General features: G+C 38.9%; 1 protein-coding gene and 1 long non-coding RNA gene across 6 annotated transcripts in view; one reads left to right on the plus strand and one right to left on the minus strand.

Moving 5' to 3' along the window:
• LOC140069608 (uncharacterized) overlaps positions 1 to 10,148 on the minus strand; it is a 29,719-nt gene extending 19,571 nt beyond the window's left edge. For both annotated transcript variants that reach the window (XR_011848823.1, XR_011848821.1), the window contains exon 1: positions 9,606 to 10,148. This is a non-coding gene — a long non-coding RNA (uncharacterized lncRNA). The remainder of the gene's footprint in view (positions 1 to 9,605) is intronic.
• LOC140069593 (tyrosine-protein phosphatase non-receptor type 9-like) overlaps positions 1 to 20,385 on the plus strand; it is a 43,672-nt gene extending 23,287 nt beyond the window's left edge. For 2 of the 4 annotated variants that reach the window (XM_072115465.1, XM_072115475.1), the window contains 7 exons: positions 38 to 690; positions 3,619 to 3,709; positions 6,332 to 6,401; positions 13,176 to 13,254; positions 14,335 to 14,485; positions 15,844 to 16,051; positions 18,841 to 20,385. In XM_072115465.1, coding sequence (XP_071971566.1) covers positions 38 to 690; positions 3,619 to 3,709; positions 6,332 to 6,401; positions 13,176 to 13,254; positions 14,335 to 14,485; positions 15,844 to 16,051; positions 18,841 to 19,064 — 1,476 coding nt within the window. In that variant the 3' untranslated portion in view covers positions 19,065 to 20,385. The remainder of the gene's footprint in view (positions 1 to 37; positions 691 to 3,618; positions 3,710 to 6,331; positions 6,402 to 13,175; positions 13,255 to 14,334; positions 14,486 to 15,843; positions 16,052 to 18,840) is intronic. The other 2 variants (XM_072115484.1, XM_072115493.1) reach the window with 2 other exon arrangements.
• Positions 20,386 to 21,582: the final 1,197 nt, after the last annotated feature.

The following is a 21,582-nucleotide window of genomic DNA, read 5'->3' on the forward strand; positions in this document are numbered from 1 at the left end:
ATATAAGGGACTACTAATTCTTAATGTTTCCACCTAGGTACGAACTGTAAAAGCCCATGAGTTGGTAAATCACATACCGAAAGAATCTTTACCCGAGCATTTGGGAGGAACATCCAAAATCAGTCATGTTGCATGGATACAGGCATGTGTGAATTCTAGACAAGGCCAAGAAAATGGAGACTGCATGGACCACCTCTTTGTTATATACTCATCTGAACAGAATCCTGTGAGTGATAGACTAAACTCTAATTGCACCCAACAGAATGTGACTGATAATACCAAACTTATTCACAATCATTACCATGAAAACAGGACTAAGAATTTCGCAGACACACACAGAGTAAGTGGCTGTGTGCACTGGAATGGTTCCGCAGTTAGCGGCAACTATGATTGTTGTGATAAAAGCTCCAGCGCAAATACAAACTGTAGGAGGCCGCCTCCTCAATCGGAGACTCCTCCGGACACTCCTTTATATAAACAGCCTGCTGACAATCCTTCCATCCCGCCTTTACCCCAGAAATCTCGACCACTGCCTGCAGACATGGAGCAATCTATACATATACCTGAGGAAGGAGGAATGACGGTACTAGGTTTGGTTCAACATGTCAAGAGGATGAAAAAGAGGGGCATTTTTCAGGAGTATGAAGAAATTAGAAAAGAGCCACCAGTCGGTACTTTTGATGTATCAAAGTAAGTTGGACCTTTGCTAAAAGGTTTTTATTCTAACATTTAGATATATTGGGAGGAATAACGTGATTTGTAATAAATCTTGAAGGGTATGTTAACAGGTGGCAGATATGTTAAATGGGGTATTACCACGAAGACAAGATTCTTTTAATATACTTAGGATGACAAAATAACATTCTCTTATTCAATGTTATTAACAAAAATCCCGCATACAGCAAAAATAGTGCATAATTGGGCTAATGTCGGATTGCAGTTTGCGATGTGTGACGAACACAGAAGCGCCGAAGGTTAATCGGCATAATATAAGAATCGATTTCCAGACAAAAACTGGTTTCTGGGACTATTCAAGCCATCTCCCTGCATCAGCTCAACCTGACCTTTTTGTAAAGGTATTTGTGGGTCAGAATGAGCATTTTTAAATGGTAGGTTTCCTTTAAGATTATACTTTATTAAAGAGGTTGTCCACTTTCAGAAAATAATTGAAAGTTTGTACAATTTTCCAATTTACTTTCTGTATCAATTCCTCATGGTTTTGTAGATCTCTCTGATAATAAAGGCTTCTGGACCTGGAGGTCCTTCACAAGATCATGGGCAGGCTTCCACTGGAAGGAAAACTGTGAGGAATTAATACAGACCATATCAATAATTTCTGAAAGTAGACACCCCTTTTAAAGTCATTGCCATTTGCAGATGTGTACTTGCCAGTAATAACATTGTTGCAGAAAAGTATTGAAAAATGGTTAACCAGCTCACCTTTCCCTTAATTCACGGCACATGTGGTTGGATAGGCACGGCCACCTTGCTGCTCACACATAGTGAAATCTAATAAGAAAGAGGTCACGGTCCAGCCAGATATCTCCAACTTCACATATCTTTATTTAGCAATTTTCCATTAAAAGTTCCAGATCATAAGTGACGTCATAAAAGTATAACATATTGACAGCTCATTCTGCTGGTCGATTCTGTGCTTAACTCCTCACTGTGTGACGTATTAGTACGTCACACGTCGACTGCAGGTGTATGGAGAGGGCTTACAGGCTGAGCACTCTCCATACGAAGTGGGTGTTTGCTGCATATTTCAGCAAATGCCCACCGGTAACACCCTTTAATTGCTGGCGAAGTGGGTGACTCCTTCTTGGCTTGGATCGTCACTCCCCGCGGGGAGCTCATCTTTGAGAAACAATCTGTTGCCAAGACAGCCTCAGGTATTTGTAAGGCCCTATATAAAAATAAACAGTAAAAATCATGAACCTGTTCAGCATCACTGCCTCCCAAAATGTCAGTTCTATCAAAATTCCCAATTCTTTTTTCCAATAGTAAAATACACAAAGAGTTGTTGCTGGAGTGTTACTTATTGCGTGGCTGCCTTTTTTACTCTTCAGGCATGGTTGTCTTGCGACTTGTATAATGACACCTCTTATAATTGCACTAATTGGAGTTAACTTTACATTCCTGGAGTTTCTTTTTTGATGTGTGAAGCTTTCTTATAGACAAGGAAGTTTGCCTTATTCATAGGCTCACCTTAGCTTACATATTGAACACTCATCCCTTCACCATCTATTAAATTTGTATTAATCACCAACTGACTGGCCACAATTACATGCAGTGCTATACATGCAGCATGATGTAAATATCACTTATTAGACCAAGGCCCATTTACTCATACAGGTTTTCTACTGGCTAAAATCAACTATCTAGCAGTGATCAGGTATGAAAGATTGTTTACCTAGTCATCGACCTGTGTAAGTTTGCTGTTTGTTGCCTTTTGTTATACACAAAGTCAGGTAACTTGCCAAGCCTAGCAGGTAACTTTGGCTCTGAAATTATCATTATACAGGCGGTCCCCTACTTAAGGACACCCGACTTACAGACAACCCATAGTTACAGACAGACTCCTCTGACATCTGGTGAAGCTTTCTGAATGCTTTACTATATCCCCAGATTGCAATAATCAGCTGTAAACTGTCTGTAATGAAGCTTTATTGATAATCCTTGGTCCCATTACAGCAAAAAATGTTTAAATTCCAATTGTCACTAATGCCAAATTTTTTTTGTCTGGATCTACAATTATAAAATATACAGTTTCGACTTTCATACAAATTCAACTTAAGAACAAACCTCCGGACCTTATCTTGTACGTAACCCGGGGACTGCCTGTAATGGTAATGATTTTATACACATTTGTTTTAGAAGGAAGGAGGCCAGCGATAACACATCTAAGATTAAAACAGTCACTGTTCCTGGATTATTATAGATTTATTTTTATTTTATTTTTTACATTTATGGACTTGGCAATACCATATGTGTAGGGTTTGTGTAATAACTTTATTTTTTTACTGTTATTTTTAACTTTTATATGTAATGGTGACTTTGACTTTTAATTCATCTATTGATTTTTTTTTTTTTATTTAAAAAGGTGTTTGTTTTGTTTTTTTTTTTTCCCCCACTATGGGACATGAACAAGCAATCATCCAATTACTTGTTCATTATAATGCAGATGCTGTAGGCTGACACACACTGTAAGATCACAGAGCAGGATAAGTTATAATCTACTGATGCAGCACCTCCTATTCATCAGAGCTCACACATGTAAACAAATCTCCACCATACTAAATCAATTGATGAACATTCACAGATTTTTAACGCAGTTTATGTGAAACCCCTTTAATGGCCGTGTGCGCTGATCTATTAAAAAGTATTGCATTTTTTGCATCTGTGTGGCGACTATTCTCAAGTCATACTGGCGATTTTATCACCATTTTGTGCATCTGCCATGGCCTAAAAGTATGTAACGCATTCCCCTTACATATTTAATACTGTGTTCAGAAAGCAATTTTTCCCGAAATATAAAGCTAACTGGGCTTTTGTACTTTTCACTGACTCAAATTCTGAATGCATCTTATTTCTTGCATTTCTCCTTTCTTCCCACAGGAAGCCTTACAATCAAGCAAAGAATAGGTATAGTGATGTTCTGTGCTTGGACCAGTCCAGAGTCAAGCTGGGACCCATTGGCACAGATGAGGTGAATTTAGTTAATTGTTAAATAAAATGTAGTGTTAATGTAGATTTTTTTCAGATTTCTGTATCTAATAGAATTGTCTTACTCTGTTTGCAAAAGGGGAGATCAACTTAATAGACTTCAGCTCCAAAGGTTGCTTAAACTTATTAGACAAAGGCTTCTTTCACACTAACGTGTGCTATGGCCGGACAGCTGTATACTAGCTGCCGTACATAAAGGTGCATACAGCAACCCTGTTTCCCACAAAATAAGATGACCAGACTCTTCCCCCCCCCCCTCCCCAAAATAAATAAATAAGACCTAGTACAATTTCTTTGCTGCTTAGATATATACAGCCTCCCGTGAAGATAAGACCTAGCGGCAGTCATAGCTATAGCTCCCCCCACACCATACATTAGCATTTGACGATCTTTTAGATACTGGAAGAGTATGGCATGGGTGAAGAATTCTTCTGATAAAATCACTGACTGTTGCGCTGCAAATGTGCTACAAGAAGCTTCCTGTACAAGAGAAGCACTCATTTAAGGAAAGTGCGTAACATGAGAAATTAGGGCAAATAATTACAATAATATATTCAGAAGAAAATCTGCATGAAATTCAGAGTTTGGAAGTTGTTTTTTTTTTTGTTTTTTAAATGAGGCATCCCATGAAAATAAGACCTAGTGCCTCTTTAGGAGCAAAAATTAATATAAGATGCGGTCTTATTTTCAGGGAAATCTGCTAGCATATGGCTGCCATATACAGTTGTGTAAAATTGAGAGGTCATAATTTCATTCAGCGGATAACAAATCGTTTTTTTATATATCTCCAGAAAGTTTGCTTCTCCTTTGCCTGTGAACATGCGTGGCTGCTTTGGACCACTGTAACTTTCAATACTGTGTAAGGCCCCTTTCACACAAACGTATGCCCTTTTTTTTCGGTCAGTTCAGTGCCGTATTTACATGACGTTTTTAACTATATGTGCACATATGTCACCGTATCCGTTCTGTATCCATATAAAATACAGTGGGTTTTCAAATCATTCTACCAGCTTGCCCAGCCCCAAAATCCCTGGATGGTGCACAACTGTATCTGAAACGTCCCCATCGACCTCTATGGCACATACCATACTGATACACTGGAGAAAGTAGGACACGCTCTTTATTTATTTTTCTCACGTCTATCCATATAAATGGATGACTGTATTGCCCATTGTGGTGAATGTGGCCATGCATACCTGTATGTGCTCACATGGCTGTGTTAATACGCTTGTGTGAAACGGGCCTAAATGTATGTGGGAAAAGAACTGTTTCACCAGATTACCTTTTGTCAAACATTTATTTAAAGGGAACCTACCAGGGGATCTGGGATACTAGACCATTCATACGTCCTTATGGTACTTATAGCACTCTTACTAATCTGTTATTCATAACCTTTCCTTGAAATCCCCTTTTAATATTTTGCTGTTTGCACAGCACCAAAGCTTTATATGTAGGAATATTGTGTCTGACCTTTGATGTTTCAATGCATTATTGTAGTTAAAGGGGTTTTCCCACGAACACAAGCTTAATTAGAGATTAATGGAGCAGAACAGTCATGCGCGACCGTCTGCTCCAGTACTCTTGACGGTGCAACGAGTGGTCCGACGGAGGTACGTGGGACCCCATCGGACTACTCGTTTTCGTGATCTGTGGGGGTCTCCTAACTGAGAACCCCACTGATCAGGAAGTTGGGCCCTATCCTTGTGTTTGTGGGAAAAGCCTTGTAATCCTTTACGTCATGTGACGTAGTAGTATGTCACATGCCGGCTGCAAGTGTATGCAGCGGGCTCACAGGCTGAGTCCTCTCAGTTAAAGATGGACATTTGTTGCATATTACAGTCCTTAAAACATTGAAAACGTCATCAAAAGTTGCAAATTAAAAATGACACCACCCACAGCTCATACACAAGTATGAAAAAGTTAGCGCCAGAACATGGCAAAATGAAGAATTTTTCTTTTTTGTACAGGAGGTTTTCACTTATGTAAATGTATGAAAACATTAAAACCTATACAAATTTGGTATCCTGTGATCGTACCGACCCAAAGAATGAAGTAGACATGTAATTTGGAGCGCACTGTGAAAGTGTTTTTTTTTTTTTGTTTGTTTTTTTTTCACCATTTTTGGTGCATTTGGAATATTTTTCCTCCTTCCCAGTACATGGAATGGGCTATTAAATACTATTAGAAAAAGAGAGAATTCAAAAACCCACAACTTTTTTAAGCTTGTTTTCTGAGTTTGCTGAGTAAAAAAATGGTAACGCAAAAATGAAAAAGGGCTTTCGTGTTAAGGAGTTAATATTGTAAAATTGTTTCTGCAAAAGATCTGCTGCATACAAATATAATTTTATTTTTTTGCTTTGCATCATAAAAATACATATTGTTACTCGAACTTTACAGATATATATGTCAAAAATATTTGTCAACTCATATTAAAATCATATTTGGATTTGTACAAATATACTCTTATGGTTACAAAACTAATAGCACATCACTGTGTAAAAAGTCCCAGATATTTCAGTTGCATATCTTTGTGTGCTCATAAATAGTTTTCTTTTTTTTGTGTGTGAATGCTATATTGACCTTTTAATATGTGATTATTTTATAGACAACAGACTACATTAATGCCAGTTTTATGGATGGATATAAAAGAAAATATGCCTATATTGCTACTCAAGGTAATTTTTGTTGATTTTAAACATGTAGTTAAGGGGTTAGAGTCCTCTCCATTCCTTTTTTAACCCCTACGGGACACAGCATCTTTTGGCCTAAAGGACGCGGCCCCATTTTTCAAATCTGGCCTGTGTCACTATAAGTGGTTATAGCGTGGGAACGCTGTGAGATATCCAGGGGATTTTGAGATTGTTTTCTCGTGACACATTGTACTTCAAATTAGTTTAAAAATTTGGATGAAATCTTTTGCGTTTAGTTATGAAAAAAAACAAAATTTGGCAAAAATTTTGAAAAATTCTTTATTTTCAACGTTCTAAATTCTCTACTTTTGATTCAGAAAGTCATAGCACCCAAATAAATTCATAACTTACATTTCCCAAATGTCTGCTTTATGTTGGCATGGTTTTTTAAGATTCCACATATTTTACTAGAATGTTATGAGGCTCAGAATTTGGGTGCCATTTTTCACATTTTTTGTAAAATCGCCAAAACCCGTACTTAGATGGACCTGATCAACTTCTAATTGACACTGAGAGGCCTAAATAATAGCAAGACTCGTAAATTACCCCATTGTGGAAACTACACCCCTCAACGTATGAAAAACTACTTTTAAGAAGTTTGTTAACCCTTTACGTGTTTTATAGGGGTTAAAACAAAATGGAGGTGCAGTCTGCAAATTGTAATATTTTTTCACAATACACTCATTTTGGGTGGAAAATTAAACATTTAAAATGGATTAAATTAAAAAAGGCTCCACAAAGTTTGATACCCAATTTCTCCCGAGTACACGGATACTCTATATGTGGTGGTAACTTCTGTATGGGCGCACGGCCGGGCATAGAAGGGAAGGAGGCGCCATCCAAATCAGATTTGCTATGTCACATTGTACAGGCTATAATTTTTTTCTTTTTTTTAATGAGGACCTATAGGGGCTTATTTCTTTTGCCACATGAGATGCACTTTTCTGGTATGTAATTTTGGGGCATCTACATTTAATTGGTGAGATTTAATTAACTCTTTGTTGGTGGAGGAAATGAAAATCATCAATTTTTAGGAAAATTTTTATGTGTTTTTTATTTGGCCGTTAACCATACCATAAAAATAGTATATTTTTTTTATTCTATGGGTCGCCACGATTATGAAAATACTTCATTTATATATATTTTTAATTTTTTACCATTTTTACTGAATAAAAAGTAATTTGGCAAAATTGTTGTTAATTTTAGCATCACCGTCTTTCATATGTATAACTTTTTTATTTTTCACCTCACAAATCTGTTTAAGGGCTTATTTTTTGCAAGAATGATAGCTCTTTTTAGTGGTCTTATTTTAGATTGCGTAACTTTTTAAAATCACTTTTTTTAGAGCATTTTTAAAGGGCATTAATAAAAAATCATCTTTTTCAGAGAGAGTTTTTTTAGGTTGTTTTTTACGGGGTTCACTTTGCGGATCTAATAACAATTCTGTTTTATTATACAGATTGTTACGGACGCAGGGATACCAAATATGTGGGGGTTTTGTGTATTTTATTCAATTGTACTGAATAAAAACAAATTTGGAGAAAATCTTATTCATTTTAGCATCACCATCTTTTCATATGCATAACTTTTTTATTTTTTGGCTGACAAATCTGGTTAGGGGCTTATTTTTTGCGAGAACAGTTGTTCTTTTTAGTGGGCTTATTTTAGAGTGCATAAAATTTTTAAAATCACTTTTTAGAGCATTTTTTATAGGGTATTAATTAAAAATTATCTTTTTTCGGAACGTTTTTTGCGTTTTTTTCCTCCGGCGTTTACCGTGCGGGTCCAGTAACAATTCTGTTTTATTATGCAGATTGTTACGGACGCGGCAATACCAAATATGCAGGTTTTTTTTGTGTTTTTATGTTTTTTATACTTTATTAAGTTTTTTATGGGAAAGTGACATTTTAGGGGCTTATATTTTATGTATTTATTTTTTATTTATTATAATGTGTAGTGTTAACTGTTTTTGCATTTTTTTTTACTTATACATACTTGAACTTAAACCAGTGATGCTCTGATCACTGGTTTAAGTTCAATACACTGCTCTACAATACTATTTTATTGTAGAGCAGTGTAAACTGTCTGAGCAAGCTTGCGCATGCTCAGACAGTTTACAGCCAGACCCGGAAGGGGTCTGGCTGCCATGGAGACCGGGCAGCTCCGGGGCACATGCCAGTCCTCGGAGCTGCCCGGAAGAGGATCGGATCCCCCGGTAAGCGGCACGGGGGATCCGATCCACAGCAGGAACTCCCTTACACGCCGCGGTCATGCTTGACCGCGGCGTGTAAGGGGTTAACACCCGCGATCGGAGCCGGCTCCGATCGCGGGTGTTACAGCGCGGTGTCAGCTGTGATAGACAGCTGACAGCCGCTGCTTCTGGTACCGGCTCCGTTCGTGAGCCGGTCCCAGAAGCTAGACGTTATACTACGTCCCGGTGCGCTAAGCATCTAGCCCCGGGGACGTAGTATAACGTCGTGGTGCGCCTAGGGGTTAAAAGTAGATGTTTGTCAACATTACCAGCCATTGTAAGTAATACTGGTTTTGCTTACAAGGGCGGACAACCATGATTTGTAGCATGTCCGTTATTGTCACATTGATCTAGTGATGCATAAATCATTACATCTGCAAAATGTGAAAGTACACTCTGCATCTTTTGTTTAGAAGGGGGAGCATTTTGAGTATATTAAGACTATGATCGATATGGCAAGCTCTGTGCAGCGCTGTGTAATCTGTAGGCGCTATATAAATGAATAAATATTGTTATGCCTACAAATGCAATTTCCATAAGGAGAATAATTATGGCCTTTCATCTAGCCAAACCAGTTCCTTATACTGTACTGGCGAGGATCAATGATTCCAAACAGTGCTGTCAACAATTGGGTTTCTGTTCCTTTAGTAAGAGACTTCCTTGTTTTGCTATTATCCCATGCCACATCACAAGGCTTCTTGAAAGTTGATCATTGATATACAGGGAGGTGTCTTATTTCACATCATAATACACTTAACACCTTGCCGACTGAGGACAAACTATATCGTCCTCGTGCCACAAGGGGTGTATGGAGAGACCTCACGAGTTGAGCTCTCTCCATACACACCGGGTAAAGGCTGTATAAAACAGCCAACACTCACCTGTCACTGCCGCGGTGCTGGCACTTAACAGGTTAACAGCCGTGGCACCTAACTTACCGTTAAATGCCGGCCACCATCATGGATGGACGATCGCCGGCCCCCTGGAACGTCATCGGAGGGTGGCGACCTGTTGCTATGGCAGCCTAGAGTCTCATTGAGACTCGTAGGTTTGCCAGGTGCAATGATTTCTAATAGCCAGCAGAGGGCAGGCTATTAAAAATCATTGTAAAATAGGTATATAATGCAATACAGTAGTATTGCAGTACAGGCAGTCCCCGGGTTACATACAAGATAGGGTCTGGAGGTTTGTTCTTAAGTTGAATTTGTATGTAAGTCGAAACTGTATATTTTATAATGGAAGTTCTAGACAATTTTTTTTCTTTTGCCCCAGTGACAATTGGAGTTTCAAAATTTTTGGTGTAATTGGACCAAGAATTATCAATAAAGCTTCATTACAGACACCTTACAGCTGATCATTGCAGTCTGGGACTATAGTAAAGCATCCAGAGAGCTTCACCAGAGGTCACAGTGGGCAGAGGGGTCCGTCTGTAACTATGGGTTGTCTGTAAGTCGGGTGTCCTTAAGTAGGGGACCGCCTGTATATAGTATTAGCAAACGGACCCTGCAGGGTTAAATTAACCTGGAGGATCTAAAATATTGGTAAAAAAAATAATATGAAAAAATAGTAAAAAGTAAGTTTAAATCACCCCCCTTTCCCTAGGACTGATATAAATAAACAATAAAAATCCTAAACACATTAGGTATCATCGTGTCCCAAAATGTCCGATCTATCAAAATATATTAGCGATTTTTCCAGCGTTTTAACCCTGTAACGGAAATTGGCGCCCAAAGTCGAAAATGACATTTTGAAAAATATAAAAAATTCTATAAAAAGTGATTAAAAGCCCATACAGTCCTCAAAATGATAGCATTAAAAACGTCATCAAAAGTCGCAAAAAATGACACCACCCACAGCTCCGTGCACTGAAGTATGAAAAAGTTATTAGTGCTAGAACATGGCAAAATGAAGAATTTTTATTTTGTACAGAAGGTTTTAATTTTTTTAAATGTATGAAAACATTAGAAAACCTGTACAAATTTTGTATCCTCGTGATCATACCGAACCAAAGAATAAAGTAGACATGTGATTTGGGGCGCTCAGTGAAAGCTGTAAAATGCAAGCCCACAAGAAAACGTTGCGAATGCTTTTTTTCATCATTTTCACTGCATTCTGAATTTTTTTCCCGCTTACCAGTACACGGCATGGAATAATAAATGCATCACTATGAAGTTCAATTTGTTACGCAGAAAACAGAGTTCTTTACATGGAAAAATAAAAAAGTTACAGATTTTTGAAGGTGGGGAGTGAAAAATGAAAATGCAAAAAACAAAAAAGGGCCACGTCCCTAAGGGGTTAATGTATAAAGAAGGCTCATGGTCTGAGCCCTCTTCATACATGGTGTGTGGATCTGCTGCCAACACCCACCATTGACACCTGCAATTGCTGGCACCAATTGTGGGAATTTACCATTTAACCGCCGGCAGAAAGCCAGCATGTAGGAGCTGCCTTTTTGGATGGGATCTTCGTTCCCTATGACCGTCATTTTGGAGCGACGATCCATTCCCGTGGCAGCCTGGAGTCTCGAAGGCTCCAGGACCTGTCTCCGTCGTTCGGTTATATATCCTTAGCATATTCATTATATATTGCAATACAGTTGTATTGCAGTATGTGGCAGGAGCAATTGGGCCACATACTTTTTTTTAAAGTACCAAAAAAAAAAAAATTGGCTATCTTTTTAAAGTTTAAATAAATTATTCAAATCGCTGGCCTTTTCCTCAAACTGTTGTAAAAATAAACAAAATCCTAAACATGTTGGGCTTTTCCAATCTTTGATGTATCAAGATATAAAAATGGCTAATTCCAGCGGTGAACCTTGTGATGGCAAATTTCGAAAATGCCACAGTTTTGCAATTTTTCATTTCTGTACACTAAAATATGAAAAAGTTATTGCTGTCGGAAAGTGGTAAAATGAAGAAAATATTTTGTACAAAAGGTTTTCATTTAAAAAAAAAAAATGTATTAAAACCTATTCAAATTTGGTATCTCTGATTGTAGTGACCCAAAAAATACAAGACGGGTCATTTGGGGCGCACGGTGAAAGACTTAAAAACTGAGTCCGTGAGAAAATGTCGCAAATGCAGTTATTTTCTATCATTTTATTTCATTCAATATTTTTTATTTATTTTTTTTTTAGCTTTCCAGTACACGGCATGAAATTGAAATACTGACACTAGGTAGTAAAAAAATTAGACCGAAAACAAGCCCTTTTACAGTCCTGTAAACGGAAAAATAAAAAAAGTTATGGGTTTTTAAAGACGGAGAGTGACTAATGAAAACACCTCAAATGGTGTAATGGTTAAGGTAGCAGTGGAGGCATAGTTTTCCCACCAAGGAAAACTTATTTGCATATTCCTAATCTAAAAGCCAGCAGCATTTTAGTTCTCCATTAGTGTATGTCCACAGCATTTTTCTGCTAAGGGGAGCAAAATTTTAAATAAGAACTAATTACACGTTAGCTTATATTTTAGGGACCCATTTGTATATCTTGCCGATTCCTGGAATACCCCTTTAAGTGATCAGAAAACTCCACTGCCTCATTTGGATCTTGACTAGGTACTCGCAGTATAAGCCCTAATGCCCCATTTACAAAGATGGGGTGGTGATTGTCTGTGCAATGTGCCCTTCAGTGCCAGTAAAACAAATCCTGGATGGCCATACTTGAACAATTAGCATATCAAGACAGTACAATTAGAAAAAAAACAGACTTGTTTAGAAGGATTGCCTCTTAAATCTCCTGCACACAATTGTGTGTAACTAGGTTGAGGCGCACATATTTATGCATTCGCAGGGTTATTTATCACACGCCTGTGGAAAGTTTAAACCCAGCCGGCGACTTTTCACACGTGAAAATTCATCGGCTGTGCACATGGACAGGAGGGTGGTGGTTTGGGGAAAATAATTGCAAGTGCTAACTATATGCTGAGTACTTGCGCAAAAGATGAGATGGTCTGGCCCGAGGATGAAATGGAGCCGGAAGGATTGGATGGATGGGCCACGGATATGATTGGAAGGCGGGCAGCCTCAGATGGAGAATGCGAGTCGGCCAGTCTGGGAAAACGTCATTCATAAATTTTGTTTCTGCCGTCCATCCCGGGCCCCAGTGCTACGGCTGTTGTTACGCCTCTGCCCATGGAACAGGCCCCTATGTCCCCACAGACTGCACACCACATACAGAAGGCGAGCCCTTGCATTATACCAAAATATATGATGTGAAGACTTCCCGTCTTTTGAGAAGTAAACAGTTATTCTGGCAGCTATTGATCATGGGATGTACTTGGCTTTTAGTCTCAAATACACATAACAATCCGCGGAGAAGACTTTTCTTACACAGTGATCTAGGACTAGGAGCTCTCCTGTTGCTCCATAATTGCTCAAATGAATAGTGTCCAAAAACATGTTATATGTACTTAGCTTTTCTCACATGGCTTCTACATTTTGTGTTTTTACCTTTTTTGTGTGTGTCTTGCAACTTTTACACACGTAATGATGGTTATTTGTTTAACCAGGTCCATTGCCTAAAACCTATGATGATTTCTGGCGTATGGTGTGGGAGCAAAGAGTTTTAATCATAGTTATGACAACAAGGTAAATATATAGGAAATTATACTCTGCTTGTACATATTGCACTTCTACTACCACTGCTAATAGGTAAGGATATTGCCATGTAGATGAACTGCCTAACGGACCTCTACCACCAGTTTATCGGTGGTAGACTGTCCTAAAATGCACGCCCGTTACCTCTTGGGGACGATGAGGTTGGCATATGATGCAGAATAGAAGGTTTTAAAAAATATATATATATGTAAATTGGCCTGAGGCGCAGGCTCAGGCTCTCATCACCAAAGTGCCTCATAGCTTTTCTGCTATTTAATTTATGCATGCCCCCTGGTTCACTAATATGCACACCTCCTGCCATCACTCTGGCCACATAGCCAGTGATTTCATCTGGCTGTCTGGAAGTCTTGCCTATGGATTCCTTTGCACAGCCACACTAGAAACCTGCGGAAGGATCTTGCGCATGCGCAGCTGGATGACCTCGCTGTCTGTCTGTCTGGCTAGAGCAAGCAGCAGGAGGGGTGCATAGTAATGAACCGAGGGCGTGCATAAATTAAGTAGTGGAAGAGCCATGAAGCAATCATGGGAGTGTGAGCTCCACAGGCTAATTTGCATGTTTTTAAAATCCTCTTTTCTGCATAATACTGACCCTCAGGATTACGCTGGAAATAGGCTCATCATCCCCCAGTGGTAATGAACATACATTATAATACCGTTTACCAACAATAAACTGGTGGTAGAGGTCTTTTAAGGGGCTGTTCTTTTTTGAGAAGATTATTGCAGGGGGGCCCCAGTTACTTAGAGATGTCCCATGTCCTCTGCTTGAATAGGGTGGTATGTACACATTTCAGTCTGTGTTGTTCACACATAGTCCCACAAAGCCAATGCTGTACTTGGCTTTCATCATTAGTCCTATAGATTTGAATTCCTATATCTGGCATTGGTGATTTGGTTGAAGGCCAAACTATCAGACACTTATCTGTTATACTGTTTATTGGGGAAAGTTTTCTGGGGCAAGCCATTTCAGTTTGCAGTGGTCACATTGCTTAACCATCCAATAAAGTGTCATTCATTGATTGATGAATGTTTTCATTTTTCCTATTTCTCAAGAGTAATAGAAAGAGGTCGCATAAAATGTGGACAATACTGGCCTCTAGAAGCAGGAAGAAGTGAAGATTCGGGACACTTTGTTATCAGGAACATTCATATAGATCTTTTCCAGGACTTCAAATTAAGCCATCTGGATCTCTTCAATAAACAGGTACATCACAAATGCTTTAGTTGTCACCAGTCACCAGAATTTTACCACTCTGTAAGCAGGCATTATTAGTTATATGGGGTTACAAGTATTGCCCATATCACCTAAAATTAGCTGCCATTGAAGCTCTGTACCTTAATTACAGTCGCTTTTTCTGACATGCAAATTAGCTTTCCTGACTCGTGTCTGCTGGCTCTGACTCTTCTCTCTTCTGGGCTGCCAGTAAACCATGCCCCCTTATTTTGACTGACAGCTCTGCCTTGTGTTACATTCATGTCATATGACCACAGTGACATCATCTCAGGCCTCCTTTAGCCTCCTCACATTAGCAAATCGTACTGTATGTATCTGATCAGATCATGAAATCACAGCAGCCTTTATGGAGGATGGTGAGGAGTAGAAATCCATGGAGGCTGCTGTGATTTCATGCCATCAGAAACTTACATGGGGTACATTTTGCAAATGTAAAGGGTACAGGACCTTTGATGATCACATGATTTGAACTGCTAAATAGTAAGGAGGCTTAAGGTATGGGGAAGGGGTCAGCTGAATAAGTACACCCCATCTGATGCCAGGTAATATAAGATAACATTGATATATGGGGACGTGAAGGAAACGGTTATTAACAAACTGATACCCTTCTTTTAGCTAATAGGGAACTATAGGAACCTGTCACTAGCTGTATATGTGCAAATGTGGTGATTGCTTAAGTTTAAATCCTGAAATTCTCACACAGTCAAGGTTAAAGGGAACATGTCACCAAGGAGTGGCTGGAAAGGAGCAGCCCACCCCTCCCCACCCTTGGGAAACAGCTCCTCCATGTGTCCTTTTCAAATATATGAAAACGCCCATCACTTGGCTTAGCGACGCCCCCTGCTCCTCTACAGCCAATCCCGAGTGTGGGGAGCTATTCATATATTTGAAAAGGTCACATGTTTCTCAAGGGTGGGGGAGAAACTGCTCCTTTCTAGCCACTCAAGTGCCTAGTCACACGGCACATGGTATTTTTTTTTATACCAAAACACTTTGACAGTGTATGTACTGTGCTCTGTGGGGACTGGGGGAGTGCTAAAAATGGGTCTCCTGATGACAGGTTCCCTTTAAGTTGTGCCATCTTACAGAAATGAAGTTCTTAAATTCTCATAAAATGCAGAGCTTTTGTCTACAATGATCTAGTTTACAAAAATAAAGCACATATTCTATGTTGCATATCAAAACACTAGTGTCTAACAATTCCTCATTTTACTTGTTAGATTTGTTTGATTCTACCTTTAATTTATAAAACAATAGTGGGACGCTTTCTTCATGTCATCTTGCAGTGTGACATTGTCTCTTGTGTTTTTGAACCCCCCCCCCTCCAGACCAATGAAAGTCGAAGTGTTGCCCATTACCAGTATATGAGTTGGCCTGATTTCGGTGTGCCTAAATCTGCTTCTGCCATGTTGGACTTCAGAGCTCAAGTGAAGCAACATCAAGCGATGGCTGTGCAAGCATTGGGGTCAGAATGGACTGGACATCCTGCAGGTCCACCCATTGTTATTCATTGCAGCGCAGGCATCGGAAGGACAGGTAAGCGTTACTACAGTCGGCACACAGTACTTACCACATGCTATTACTATTAGAGATGCTTTGCTAAATGGCTGACAGTACAGCTTTAGATTGTGTTGATTCTACTTTGTTGCTTTAACAGCAATATAGAAATGTTTTACTTTCCCCCTCCTTTATAAGTGAAACTTCAGTATAGCATTGCTTTTAAGCTTTTCAGGACCAGACCTTTTTCTTTTTGTGTTTCCCTTTTGTTAACTGCATGACAAATTGTACATTTTAGTGCCACCATTTAATCCTTTTGTGACCGAGGGTCATTGGTGCTGGAATGTCCACTTTATATTTAGCAGTTTTGTCCATGTTTTGTTTTTTCATGACCTGTGATACTTTTTTGTCTACCAATATATCTACCAATTTAATCAAACTGTCCTGCCATCTAAATTCATAATGATAAACCACAATAAATGATAAATTAATCATAGATCCAGGCACTGACTGTGGCCTCCTTCCTTCTAAATATCCACTTTCAAAATATTAAATTAGCCAAGAGGGCTTTACCAGAGGCCCTCTGTGCTGTGGCTTCACAGGCTGTCTCCCCCTCCACTTCTGTAATTTTTCACAGTGGAAGTGTGCAGCCATGGATAACAAATATCAGACAATGACTGGATCTAAGAGTAATTGAAAGAATGCCACTGGCACAATGTAACAGATTTGCAGCAATGACCTCATTATGTCATGGGGTGCAACGATCAAAGCCAATATGGGGCTGCGGCTTTGCTAGCTGTAGTTATAGGTGCCCGCACTGATTATGGGTGTTACCGGTGGGTGTTTGCTTGTGTGAGCCCTCTACACCCTCCCTTTATGAACTTGTGATGTACTAGCGCCTCATAAGTCATTAAGAGAAAACTCGCTCTTATGACACTTTATCTGTAGGACAAATTGCATTGAGAATGGTGGCACTAGAAAGTCCACATTGTTTATTTAATTTACACCCCACTAGCATAATATTGGAAATTTTTTGCTCTCAATAAATTGGGTATTTTTGGATATGGGGATATTTAAAGGAAACCTACCACTTGTAGTGGCAGGTTTCTGATGGAAATACCGGGCACCAGCTCAGGCTGAGCTGGTGCCGGAGCTTATTTTCGTTAGTGTTTTAAACCGCGGTATCGCGGTTTAAAACACTTTTTAAACTTTATAGCCGGCGCAGGCAGGTACGCGCTCGGCGCTTACCGTGCGCGCGGCTACATGGGAAGTGAATGAGAGCCGCGCGCATGGTAAGCGCCGAGCGCGTACCTGCCTGCGCCGGCTATACAGTTTAAAAAGTGTTTTAAACCGCGATACCGCGGTTTAAAACACTAACGAAAATAAGCTCCGGCACCAGCTCACCCTGAGCTGGTGCCCGGTATTTCCATCAGAAACCTGCCACTACAAGTGGTAGGTTTCCTTTAAAGAGGCACTGTCACCCTGTATAAGCCCGATTTGAGCCACTTACTAAAGAAAGCAGCTCCTAGTGCTTATAAACCTTCAGTTAAAGCTAGCAGACACTGCAGTACATAGCACTGTGAACGCTCACAGCATATTCATGAGGAGGCGGTGAGAGTGCTTGAAGCCCGGCAGTCACCTCCGGCCTATGGTGTGGGAGCGGTGCTCAAGGAAAGAAGCGGAGGAGAGGGGAGAGCCTTGGACCCCATTCGTAGTGCTATGTAGTGCAGTGTTTGCTAGCTTTATTGGAAGCTTCCAATATAGCTAGCAGTAACACTGCTACATCTGGGGTAGCACTAGGAGCTACTTACTTTTGTAGCGTGCTTATACAGGGTGACAGGTCCTCTTTAACACTTTTGGGATTTATTTTTGTTTGCATTATAAAATGTAAAAATTAAAATCATCCAACTTTTACCAGAACAAACAAAAATAAGCATTCAGCAGGATATTAAATTGTTAGGATTGTTTTATTGGTGCCATAGAATATTTTAAAAATCTTTCAACCTTTCGGACAGTCTTTGGATGTCATTGCAGTTGTCCTCTGCTCCTGCGACTTGAGTGTTAGAGACACCCGGAGACCCTAGGGAGGAGGCAGTAGTGTTTTTTAACCGCTTCTGCTTTATCCCTTCCTTACCGCACCGCTACGTTTAAAGTACTTGATCAGAGCTGGACTGGGTCTAATCCGACCTAGAAGCTCTAATTAACATTAGCCCTCACAGGGGATCGTTTCACCCTGTAACTGGAGCTCTCACAAATGCTTCACCTCGTTTACAGAGAAAAAATTGTAAAAATTTTAAAAAAATATATTTAAATGTCCCACAAGGGTCTTTCATGACCTCATGCAGGACATGTAAAGTAAAAACACACAAATAATAATATTCATAAAAATGCATTGCCATGGTCGCCCCGTTTGCCCAAGATTATACATATTCTATATCAAAAGAACCAAAACAAAATAGGGAATTCATTAAAAATCATTTTCAGTTATTACAAAATAAAAAAAATACTACAAATTACAAAAATACTACATTTTTAACCCCAAATAAAACTAAAAATTGAAAGAAAAAATCCTGAAACTTTTATTACATTTTAATTAGCCCTATAAAATATACACAGCAAAAATGTTAGTAGAATACATAAAATTGGATCTTTTATCATTGGTCATTGGCGCTGCACTAATTCTGTTGCCACAAACATGGAGCTGAGGGGTAAGATTTTGTGCCACAAATAGTGACTCTCTGATAACTCTGTTTACAGATTTTGGATGCCATCGATAAGGATTTGTTTTATATTGATTCTGTTTTTCATTTAATTTTTTCAATAAATAGGTACCTTTTGTACTTTGGATATCTGTTTGTCCAGGCTGGAAAACATTGGGACAGTAGATGTTCTACAGACGGTGAAGAGAATGAGAACGCAACGTGCTTTCAGTATTCAGACGTGGGATCAATATTACTTTTGTTACATGGCAATTATTGAATACGCACAAAGAAAAGGTCTCCTTGCTCCTGTGGAATGGTCCGACACTGAATTTGAGACAGATAGCGAGTGATTATTCCCTCTCCATGGTACTTAAACATGTTTTTTGGGCGTATACTTGGCCATAGCTGGTCCATTCTAAACCGGGTGGTGCTGGAAGGCTCTGCCCCCTTGCTGCCATGCAGTGAAGTGCAGGTCCCTTCAGTACACTGCTGGTTTGAGCTATTAATGCACTGGAAAGTGTCATAATTTATTGTAGCATGAATGCAATGGAGTAACTTGCACATCATTTCTAGACTTGAACTAACTGTACTTTTTTTTTTTTTTTTTCTCTCTGCTGTTCTACGCAGCAAGAATTCTGTACAATTTGTGACCGATCCCTTTGTAAAGTGTGTAGTATCTTGTAGATTTGTTTAGTCCTTCCTATAATTTTTATGTAAATTGTATTGTGTCCTTGTAAGATTGCTTCAAAGTCTGTAACATCCAATCAATGCCACCAAGTAGAGGTCCACTCGCCTGGTCATGTGGGCACTGTTGTGTATATAGCTAACCTTTAAACAGAATACAAGTTCCACAAGTGGGTGAATCTGCTTCGAAGACTGAAGGATGTATAAAGAAGAATCGCAAATTACTGGTTAAAGTTTTATGCAAACTCTCACTCATTTACCTTAACCCTTTCAGCTGTGGAAGGGATAGGACAAAGGCCTTAAGCTACATATGATTTTGTTTTGTGTTTCATTTAGGATGCTGAAAACGATGGTTATGAAAAGCTGTATTATTATTATTTTTTTTAAATATATATATTTTTTTTCTCTTACCAGACACTACATGTAGTGTAGGGTGTTGCGTACAATATTACACTGCCTGCATTGATGTGCCTTTTTAATGTATTATGTGTAGCACAAAAGTCATAATTTATCCAAATTAAAAAGACAAATGCCTGCATTTATATTCTCAGGGGCCTCTTTCTATTTTCCATGTCTGTTAGGGGGGAGAGGAATGGTTTCTAGATTATCTTTTTTTTTTCTTTTCTTTCTGCTGTCCCTGCCATGTATACTTGAGAACAGAATTCTTTAACAGTTATTATTTTAATATCAGTAATTTGTCTCTCTAATTAATTTAACTATTTTGTACTTTAACAGTATTACTTTATTTTTTTTCCCCCTTGGTACGAGCAACAGTGGCTGCATAAAAAAATAACTCGGCTACTGTATCTATATGCCTATGTAATCCTTGTAAATGTTTATGTATGCTTTGGGATTGCAAAAATTAGAATGCATTTATTTCCTTGCCATATTTAAAATTACAGGACATGTTGGTACTAGGCTGGCATATAAATGGAAAGCTACTAGGATGAACTTGTATGTCAGATTAAATATTTCTTTAGCCTTCAATGTTTTGTGTTTTTTTTTTTTTTTGTTTTTTTTTTTTTGGTTCTTAACCAGCCTTGTAAGGCAGCTTCCTTGACATCAAGCATGCATGACTTTCAGGAAGCCTTATGACATGATTCTTCTTATGGAGACTTTACAGCTGCATACAGAGATAGGATGGAGAGGAGCTGCTGGATTCAGCAATGTCATGTGACCAGGGTGACATCATCGTAGGTCCTTTTTAGATTTTTAGCATTATATGCTTGGTGTACAGTTTTCTATCTCATGAAATCACAGCAGCCTGCATGTTGAGAAGTAGAAGTCCATGCAGGCTGATGTGATTATTTTAAGTGGTCAGATATGTACATGGGGTACTGTTTACTAATGTTAAATGGCTAAAGGACCTTTAAAAATGTCATCCTGGTCACATGACACTAGACCACGCCCCTGGACTTGCTACAAAGATCCATAGATACCAGGCAAGATTTTAACTCTGACTTTATGGGGATCTGAGGGAAACTATTTTTAACTAAAAGAAGGGTGTCACTTACTAGGGGCTCTATATGAACCTGCCACTACCTGTATTTGTGAAAAGTGTGGTGATGGTTCCCTTTTAAGAAAAGAGCAAAAGGTTATGCGTTTCAAAATTTCCACCCTCATCAGAAAAGTAAAGAGACTTTTTTTTTTTTTTTTAAACCCAACCTTCCTAATCTAAGAACCTAATGGCCCCATTACCTCATGTGTTTTGTAATGTGTATGTAAATTATGGGGAGCAGGATATTTGGTAGTTTACCAATATACATCTATTAACTCCTTTAGGAAGTAGCTTGTTTGTAAGTTAGGGCTCAGTCTTTTTTTTAAATTTGACCAGTGTCTCTTCCTGTGGTAATAACTTTTCAACACTTTAAGATGTCCCTGTGATTTTGAGACCGTTTTCTCGTGAGACATTGTAGTTTGTTAGTAGTGTCATTTTGGTGATCAGTTTCTTTTTTTGGGGGCAACAATTCAATAATTTAGGAAAAATCTGAAAAGAAAAGAATGACATATTTCAAAATTTAGAATGTTCACATTTTTTTTTTTTTTTGGTGGCAACCTTTTGCCATTTCCATAATTTTACGTTTCCATTTTTCTGTTTAAGGATGTGAGAAGGTTTTTAAGTTTTTAGTAGCAACTTCTTCGGGTTACCCCGGTTAGGCGGCAATAATGGAGACACGGCAGGGC

The sequence above is a fragment of the Engystomops pustulosus genome, chromosome 1 (assembly GCF_040894005.1).
Source record: "Engystomops pustulosus chromosome 1, aEngPut4.maternal, whole genome shotgun sequence".
Classification (NCBI taxonomy): domain Eukaryota; kingdom Metazoa; phylum Chordata; class Amphibia; order Anura; family Leptodactylidae; genus Engystomops; species Engystomops pustulosus.